Genomic DNA, 10,328 nt, shown 5'->3' with positions numbered 1-10,328 from the left:
ATATGACAACTCAGGTGTGGTGCCATGGTAACAGTGTGATACAAACTGATGCTCCGCCTATAACACACCAACACACAGTGCAAGAGCAGCAGACTGCTACAAAGAATTACCTTCTATGTACACGTACACACACACACACACGTGCACACACACACACACACACACACACACACACACACACACACACACACATGAACACACACATTTTATAATGTATTCTCAAGATGTAGGAAATATTCAAGCATTAAAACAGTCTGGTAGATCAGACTGAGTTGGTGAGCAGTGTCCGTCTATGATATGAACATTTCAAGAGCAAGTGGTAAAGTTGGGACCATTACTATTGCTTTAATGACCAAGGACATAAAGAAATGTAGACACACCAGTGTTCTGATGACAGATGAACAATTGCCTGCAACAATGTGCAACTCTGGGCAGCCACATGTCCTTCCATGGTGACAAGGTAAATCATCCCAAAATGCTATTTCCATTAATAAATTCCCTCCACACACACACACACACACACACACACACACACACACACACACACACACACACACACACACACACACACACACGCAACCTCAAACAAATCTATAAAATTGTACAGAGATATTTTATTTTCTTTTTTGTCAATTCTTCTTATGTTCCAGAATGTGCTATTTTCACAAGAAAATAAAAAAAGGGATTAGTTGCTTCTGTTTAATGATTGCAAAATTACTGAAATGGAAACCATCTCTTACACCTGCAACAGTATACTTGCTGCATTCACCCTGGAGATCTCCACTCCTTGGAGAGAGCAGTAACACACACCTGGTGCATCTTTGAATACACAACTCTCTTTAACATTTATATATATACACAGACATGCAAGCATGCACACACATGCATACAGATCATTGCCCCTCTAATATATATATACACACACACACACACACACACACACACACACACACACACACACACACACACACACACACACACACACATAATCATAATATAAAATAATTACAGTACATTGCACTAATTTGTGCAAAAATAGTCATCAGTATAATAATCAGCATGTCTGTGAATATTTATATTATATTTATATATTTATATTTATTTATATTTATTTATTATTTTCAAACATACATGTATTGTTGTTGTTGTTGTTGTTGTTGTTGTTGTTTAGAGGTATCTGTGCAAAGGGAAAAGATGGCAGTTTGATTGATTTCAGTAAGAATAGGCTAACTGACAGCTAGCCACTGAAACACGCTATTGCTACACTGAATATTCAATTAAAGAATTAATAAACTGAGGTATTTCCACTAAAATAACAATTAGTCATGACAGATTAATAAAATACTAAATAAAGTAAAGAGAGACATTTATCCCCTTTTTCAAGTTTTCTGTTGAAGAACAATGCTTTTGCTCCTCTGGACACTGGAGAGTCTTCCAGAGGGATGAACAGAGAGGTGAGACTCAGGTGTGTTTACCTCTCCCACTACCTCTCTCTCTCTCTCTCTCTCTCTCTCTCTCTCTCTCTCTCTCTCTCTCTCTCTCTCTCTCTCTCTCTCACTCTCTCTCTGTCTCTCTCTCTCTCTCTCTCTCTCTCTCTCTCTCTCTCTCTCTCTCTCTCTCTCTCTCTCACTCTCTCTCTGTCTCTCTCTCTCTCTCTCTTCTGTCTCTCTCTCTCTCTCTCTCTCTCTCTGTCTCTCTCTCTGTCTCTCTCTCTCTCTCTCTCTCTCTCTCTGTCTCTCTCTCTCTCTTCTCTCTCTCTCTCTCTCTCTCTCTGTCTCTCTCTCTCTCTCTCTCTCTCTCTCTCTCTCTCTCTGTCTCTCTCTCCCACTACCTCTCTCTCTCTCTCTCTCTCTCTCTCTGTCTCTCTCTCTCCCACTACCTCTCTCTCTCTCTCTCTCTCTCTCTCTCTCTCTCTCTCTCTCTCTCTCTCTCTCTCTCTCTCTCTCTGTCTCTCTCTCCCACTACCTCTCTCTCTCTCTCTCTCTCTCTCTCTCTCTCTCTCTCTCTCTCTCTCTCTCTCTTGCTCTCTTCCTGAACCTTGTTTTCCATTCATTAACAACTTTACATATTTCCTCCTGGGAGCACAGTTGGCTGCCAAATGATGGAACTGAGATTTCATTGCTGTTACAAACTGCTGTAGTGCACACACACACACACACACACACACACACACACACACACACACACACACACACACACACACACACACAGAGAGAGAGAGAGAGAGAGAGAGAGAGAGAGAGAGAGAGAGAGAGAGAGAGAGATGCTTGTGCACATCTGCAAGCACAACAAACTATTGTAACTTTTTACTATTATAAAATACTTAATGTTATGGCCCCTTTCATATGGCCTAGGTTAGAATTTTAGTACATACTAAATATAGGCCATGCTTTTATATTTTATTTTCTATCTGTGATGTGATTCTTATGGGGTTTTTACAGACCATTTTCATATAGGGTATATTGTCAAACTACATTGGGTATGTTGGGCATGTTGTCAAACTTTGTGTTAATGTGACTTAAACCCTCCGTCATACTAACTGAGACACTGTAGCTTTAGTGGCATGCAGTAACATGATACAGTGGTAACATACTTAGTTACAGTAGACTTAGGTATTGTAGACTTAGACTTAGTTATTGTAGACTTAGTTATAGTAGACATAGACTTAGTTATAGTAGACTTAGATTTAGTTATAGTAGACTGTTATAGTACACTTAGGCTTAGTTATAGTAGACCTCAGAACCTCAAGTTTCTGAAGGGCTTCTGTGAGGGCCATGTTTCTAACATGGATGGTGCATGACTGACACCTAGAGGCAAAATGTAGTACTGAAAAAACTCCTAGTAAAACATGCTAGACTAGCTAACAAGGAGAAGGACATGTTAGACTCTGGGGAAAGACATGATAGATTCTGAAATTTCTCTTATTGTGATTGATAGCACATGTTCATCCTGAGGTGTTTGTCTAAAAGGTATTGCTAATCTCTTCGTACATCTGGAACTCTGAGCACCTGTATCAGCCCACTGCCCCCCATATGAAGCTGACTGAATGTCAGCTATTGACAAGAAGAGGAGAGCTCAATACTGTCTAACATGTAGCTGCAATTCTCCCTTTGGCCAACTGTATCTGCAAATAATTTATATTCTCATTAATCTATAAGTCATTTGAGTGCAAGATCAGCGATGTAAATTCTGGCTCTTGGATAGGTGTAAAGGATTCTTGAATCATTTTTGGCTTGGTTGTTTTGATCTCTAAGTAGCTGCCCAATGTCATGTTAATTCTCTCAGATCAAGCAATATAAGCAATCTCATAAATATGATTCAGATTCAGATATGAGTTTAGCTGCTGAGCTACAGCTTTTTCTAGGATCTTGGAAATAAATGGAAGGTTTGAGATCGGCCTGTAGTTTGACAGCTGACATGGATCGAGGTTAGATTTTTTGATAAGTGGTCTGATTACGGCTAATTTGAACGATTTAGGAACATAGCCTATGTTCAAGGAGGAGTTTTAGTAAATTTAGTAAAGGTTCAATTACTTCAGGTAGGAGTTCCTTAAGAAATCCTTAAGCACAGTGAATCTAGTAAGCAAGTGACGGATTTTGAGTGTGAGATCAGAGATGCGAGATTTTAGAGTCCTTTTTAGCTTGGTTGTTCTGATCTCTAAGTCGCTGCCCTATGTCACATTAATAATCTTAATGTTATCTCTAATGTAATTTTCTCATTAAATTAATTCATGAACTCATTGCTACTGTGTGATGTAATCTGAGCATTGGTGTCAGTTTTATTCCTAGTTAAATGAACAATTGTACTAAAAAGAAATCCAGGATTATTTTTGATATTTCTATTAGGGTCGAGAGATAAGATGTTTGAGTGGTAATAAGTTATTTTCTATACTTGAGAAGGCTCTCCTTCCATGCAAGCTGGAAAACTACAAACTTAGTGTGGAGTGTTTTGTTTTAAATTGTGAATGTTGTCATTATACCAAGGTACTATATATTTTTATTCTTAAATGGAGCAACATCACTGAGTGTACAGAAGAATTCTGATTCTAAGCATTCAGTTGTTTGATCTAGCTCTGTGGTTTCAGGGTATCCTAGTTGCAAATGATAAATCAGGAAAATTCACAATAAATCTAGACAAAGTAGCTGATGTGATTGTGCATCTGGTACGATAGCGAGGCAAGGTAACTATATTGAGGCTCATATGTAGTTCAAATGAAATGAGGGAATGGTCTGAAATGGCATCTGACAGGGGTAGTATAACTGCATTCTCTATGACTACAGTTTGTCAGTACTAAGTCAGTACTAAGCGTATGTCCACCAGAGTGTGTGGGTTCTCTTGTACATTGGGTGAAAGCAATTGATTCTAATATAGAATTAAAGGCTGATCTCAGAGGGTCTTGGACATTATCAAAGTGAATATTGAAATCACAAACAATAATGGCTCTTTCTACTAGAGTGACTAGATTAGAGAGGAAATCTACAAATATCTTAATACATTCTGAGTAGGGTCCTGGTGGTCTGTAGATGCCCAATAGCGGCTGGTTGAGCTTCTTATCACTGGCTACAATAATTTCAAAGGACTCAAAAACCAGGTTTCTGTTAGGCAAAGTACATTAAATCTATGATATGTTAGGGTTTCATTTATCATGAGCACTTCAGATGTTCGGGATCTAACATTTAGTAAGCCCAGGTTTACATAAAAGGTGCAGGCAGTGTTCTGTGAATCAGTTACTTTAATACTAATTATGTTATTAAGACATGTTTTTCTTTATTTTCTGTCTTTCTGCTTAGGTGGCTCTGGATTGTCATAGATTAACTAGGAAGTTGGTGATCCACTGGCAGGTCGAGGGTGGGTTTGATGAGTGTGATGAGTTTGATCACTCATCAAACTCATCACACTCACACTGGGTTTTCAAGGTTCTGAAGGATTAGGTGAAGCCTCATGTTCCGTGTCTTCCACCAACCTGTTGGTCCAGTAAACAAACTGCAGGGAGTCCATCGGGAGGTTGTGATGTCCTTTAGATGAGCCAGTACCAGTCTCTCAAAGAATATCATGACCACAGAGGTCAGGGTGACAGGTCATTCATGAAGCATGAAGCATGAGCATGAAGCAACTTGATGTGTTTGTTAACAGCATTAAGAAAGTTAACTATTACATGTGTCTGTGGAAATACTGCAGTTCAGCTGCATTACACACACTGTGTGTGTGTGTGTGTGTGTGTGTGTGTGTGTGTGTGTGTGTGTGTGTGTGTGTGTGTGTGTGTGACACTCTCTCTCTCCCTGTGTGTGTGTGTGTGTGTGTGTGTGTGTGTGTGTGTGTGTGCATGTTATACTTCATATAGGCCTATACTACCATATATATATATATATATATATATATGCAAAAGCAATGCTCAATACTTCCCTATACATATGCTACAGTTGGGATTACTACACATCACCTTCCTGCTAGTGGTATGTAGAACATAAAAATTGTTTGCTGCTTAGAATTCATACAATGCGTGAATTGCATACAAAAGGCATGATCTTTAAGCTTATGGGTTGAATGAGCCCTTTGGAGAGGTTCCAACCCGCTTTTGGACATCTACCACATTGCAGAATTTAGCACCAATCTAATTTAAAATACCTGGTTCTAATATTCAGACTTTTCCAAAAGCCTTGATTAAAGGAATCATTTCTGCTACATTAGGTTAAGAAATAAACTCTGTAGGAAAGCAAGTTGCTTCAGGATGTTCAGGGTTTTTACTTAAACACTGTAGGGCAGTGGATTTCCAGCAGCAGGGTTGGAACTAAACTCTGCATGCTGGTAGATCTCTGGGGCATTCTTGGAACTAATCCCTGAAAGGTGATAGATTTCCAGGAGCTATGCCTGCTTGAATTCACAAAGAGCCAGCTTTAGGGTGCAGTTGTGGCCTAAACGTTAGTGTGGAGGAAAAATCAATAGGACTCGAGCCAGACATGCAGATGAGCGAGCTTTATTGGTTCTGTCCCTTATGCATCGAGGGAGAGAAGTCTCAAACTTCTCTCTCACATGAGTTCATATACCCCCACCATTCCCCGTTGTTCTCTCGAGCTAATCTCGTGACTCCAGGTGCCAGGACTCTCAACCGTCCTTGACCATTCTTTATTGCTAAAAACAAGTTGTTACTCCCTGCTGCTGCACCCCTGCCCAGCAACAGTTAAGCAATAACTGTCATACTCCATCACTTTTCTATTTGCCTTTCTTGCAGACTGGTCAAGATGAGGGCAAATGTCACATAAACGTCACATATTCCTTACTTCCTCCTTTAAGCAAGCATTATGCATTTTCCCTCACAGTTAGCAAATTGGTTTTGGAACTGAAAGGTTGGTGGTTTGATCCCTAGAACCAGCAATGACCATGGCTGCACTTGTGTATCTAACTATGCTCAATTTTGTGTGTGTGTGTACGTATCCGGGTGGGTTAAATGCAGAGAAGATTTCTTATGTGGATCAGTAAAAAAAGTATCTCTAAGTTTGCATTAGATATGAGATTGTTTAGGTAGTCTAGTGAAAGCAAGGGATCTGCAGCATCACAGCAACTGCGTCACTAGCTCGGGCTCTTCATGGCAGACTCCGTCATCAGCTTGGGCTTTTCATGGCAGACTCTGTCACTAGCTTGGGCTCTTCACAGCAGACTGTGGTGCTTGTGCATTCACATTGCCCAGTTTTTCTGCAGCTGTACCAGTTTTGCTGTAGTTGAGCTAGTTTTGCTGCTGTTGGACTGATCTTGCTACCGTGGAGATGCATATTAATATGCCTGGTGTGCTGGCGAGTAGCTCAGGCTGCTGAGAGGCTCCATAAAGACCAGCACTGCAGCAGCCTGACCTAACCCATGACTCCTGACCACTGACCCCAATCCTGCTCTTCTCTTCCCCCAAGCAAGCAAACTTCGTTTGGCGGAGAGAGCCAGGCTGGTACTGCTTCTTCCGGCTATGAAAAAAAAAGAAGAGAAGAAGACTATGACACATCGACAGTGTTTCTGATCTCTAGCAGAGATTGACAGCCAAGATATGATTAATTACATCTGTGTGTGTGAAAGAGAGAGAGAGGCGAGACCGGGAGAGAGACTAGGAAAGAATATATAGTCTACTCAAGCCTAACAACTATATCCATATTTATGTGGATGTTATGTAAAGTGTTCTTTATGTAAATATGGAAATGGTGAATATTAATAAATATTTATGAGATAAACATTACATGACCAAATCCAGTGAATTACTTTAGAAAACCTGAAAATAAAAAGTGGTTAATATGATCGTAGTCAGTAAATTACTCAAAGAAAACAGATGCTGGGTTGATGACGAAACAGGGACATGGGGAGTAAATTTTTGTGCTGTTGTAGTCCTATCTGGAAAGCAGTTGTAAATCATATCACTTCTTCAGGATTACATGGGAATCAATCAATCAATCAATCAATCAATCAATCTATCTATCTATCTATCTATCTATCTATCTATCTATCTATCTATCTATCTATCTATCTATCTATCTATCTATCTATCTATCTATCTATCTATCTATATATATATATATATATATACTCTGGAATATACTGGAATATATCTGGTATAATTTATGAAAGTGCTCAAGCACTCTGGAAGCACCAGCGTTTGCTGGGTTTAGCAATACGAACTCTATTGCTGAAATTAGTGTGAGCGCTGGTTCAGGAAGTCTCTCTGAAAACCATGTCTGGAGAAATTTTGTGGTTAACCTCCAGAAGTTGTTATACTTGCATGCAAAATTTAGAACAACTTTCAACACATCACTGTGGTTGACTGCAAGTGTTCAGCCATTCATTTCTCATAAAAAGCCCTCTATGCTGATTACTCTCTAACTGCAGAAGAGGATCAATAATTCTACTTAATAATACTCATTCTCTATCTATTCTGATACTCCAGCTCTCATTTGAGATTAAGGTCACAAATTAGCCAGAGACAGTATTCAAATGAATGCTGGATCATTTTCTTTTTCATGATGAAAGCCTTTGCACATTCTCTCTCACTCTCTCACTCTGTCTCTCTAACACACACACATGCACGCACACACACATGCACGCACACACAGAAGAAGATAGAGGAAGAGGGAGATGCAGAGAGAGAGAGAAAGCAGAGAGTGCGGATGTAGGAGGTGGTTCTTAGACAGACAGAGCTGCTTAGTCCTGCCTCATTTGGCTCCTCAGCCTGCAGATCATCTGGCATCACCAAACCCTCCAGACCCTCGGAGCCCCCGCAGCCCAGTCGGAGGCTCTCCGCTCCTACTCTGCCGCATCCAGCCGCATCCAGCTACATCACCTCCACCCGTGCGCACATAGACACGTTCCAGGCTGAGGGTTTGTCTCTCTCTCTCTTGCTGTCACTCTCTTTCTCAGCAGGCAGAATGAGTGTGGAGAGGCTGGGCAATGTTCTTTCTGGTGCATGGCATGGTGGCAACGCGACATGGCCCCTGCACACCCGCCCGCTGCTGCAGCCCGCGTGGGACTACCTGCAGCGCCACCATGAGGGCACACTGCGCTCACCGCTCTTCCCTGCACTGCTCTCCATCTTCACCTACCTGCTGCTCGTGCTATTCTACACCGTGCTGGATCTGCTAGCACCTACCTGGCCCAGCATCCGCCGCTACCAGATCCACCCGGAGCGTACCGTCACCTGGCAGAACATCGGTGCCACGCTGGCCCTCACCACCTACAATCACCTGTTGTACATCTTCCCGGCAGCGGTGGCCCAGTGGCTGTGGCGGCCACCGGTGCCTCTCCCACCTGAAGCCCCATCGCTCACCGCCTTCTTGCTGGGCATTGTGGGCTGCGTGGTATTGTTCGACTTCCAGTACTACCTGTGGCATGTGCTGCATCACCGGATCAGCTGGCTCTACAGCACATTCCATGCCATCCACCACCAGTACCGGCAGCCGTTCAGCCTGGTCACGCAGTACTTGTCCGCCTGGGAGCTCTTCAGCGTGGGGCTTTGGACCACGGTGGATCCCGTGCTGCTGGGGTGCCACTGTCTCACTGGCTGGGCCTTCATGATCTTCAACGTGTGGGTGTCGGCGGAGGACCACTGCGGTTATGACTTCCCCTGGGCCCTGCACCGCCTGGTGCCCTTTGGTCTGTGGGGGGGTGTCCAGCGGCATGACATCCACCACCTCCAGCCAGGCACCAATTTCGCGCCATTCTTCACACACTGGGACTGGCTGGCTGGCACTGCCTGTGCTTCCACCACCAAGCCTCCCCGTGCAGAGACCGAAGAGGATGAGAGTGGTGACAGCACGAAGGCAAGCGGACAGCGGGCGGATAACGGAGCCTGAGAGACTCTCTCTCTCTCTCGCTCTCTCTCTCTCTCACTCTCACAGCCTCACTCCCTCTCCAACAGCACCTGTTTTGTTTTCACTTCAACCTCTCTCTCTCTCTCAAAAGTCTTGGATTTCATATGGTTTTTGTTTTCTGTTTCTGATTTGATTACAAAGAAGGTGAATCTGTCTTCATTATTTATTTCTTCATTCTTTTGACTGTTTTTCTCTTGTAACTTTTTTACTTTACTTGAAGGAATGAAAGATTTCTTATTAACTTAAGCAAGTAGAGAAGAGGCTATGCTGAACTATTCTACTGAAAGCTTTTTGAACTCTGTTTGCTGTTCATTGATCGACTGTATGAGTCATTTATTCTTGTGAAGCATATATATTTTTCTAGAGCCTTTCTACAGTTAGTGAGTGTGTGGGCATTTTTCGAAGGCTGTCTCAGGTCAGTAGCTTTGGCCTTTTGTGTGATTCCAGAGCGCTCTGGGTCTCCTGACTCAAAAGACATGAACATGTTTGCTATTCTATACTTTAGCTGGTAATGGATCTTACAGGGTACATTTGTTTTTTCACTGAAGTTTGTCCAATAAAATGCAGTGTTTGAGCCTTGTCTGATTTTGATCTTAATAGGATTTGCTTATTTATCCATATTAATACTAGAATCTCAGCTGACATATATTCAATTCTATCATTTATAACAGAGAACTTGTGCAGTATAGAAAATGGGAGCTTATGGCGTGTTCTAGAAGAGGTGCTGTTCAGATGTCAACCCAGCAGGAATGCAGAGCAGAGCATTTTTAATGCATAACAGCTGATGGCGCTGTCTAACAGACAAGTGTGTGGGAGAAAGCACAGTACAGTATATGCGTGCATAAACCTGAATAATGACAGCGGGGTGTTGTGCAAAATGCAAGGGGTCATTGTGTGTGCCAGAAACAGCTTTATATGCACAGCACCTGTATACTATAACCACATACCAGCTCTGCACTATACACAATGCTAATAAATGATAATGTTAGC

General features: G+C 42.1%; 1 protein-coding gene across 1 annotated transcript; it reads left to right on the top strand.

Annotated features, from left to right (window-relative positions):
• The first annotated feature begins 8,090 nt into the window (after nucleotides 1-8,090).
• On the top strand, nucleotides 8,091-9,460 carry ch25hl2 (cholesterol 25-hydroxylase like 2). Its single transcript, XM_027019311.3, has one exon. It carries the CDS (start codon nucleotides 8,397-8,399, stop codon nucleotides 9,318-9,320), a length of 924 nt encoding a protein of 307 aa, XP_026875112.2. The 5' UTR covers nucleotides 8,091-8,396; the 3' UTR covers nucleotides 9,321-9,460.
• The last annotated feature ends 868 nt before the right edge of the window (nucleotides 9,461-10,328 follow it).

Source organism: Electrophorus electricus, chromosome 21 (genome assembly GCF_041902795.1).
Source record: "Electrophorus electricus isolate QZ-2024a chromosome 21, ASM4190279v1, whole genome shotgun sequence".
Taxonomy (NCBI): domain Eukaryota; kingdom Metazoa; phylum Chordata; class Actinopteri; order Gymnotiformes; family Gymnotidae; genus Electrophorus; species Electrophorus electricus.
This window is presented reverse-complemented; position numbering and strand designations above follow the sequence as displayed.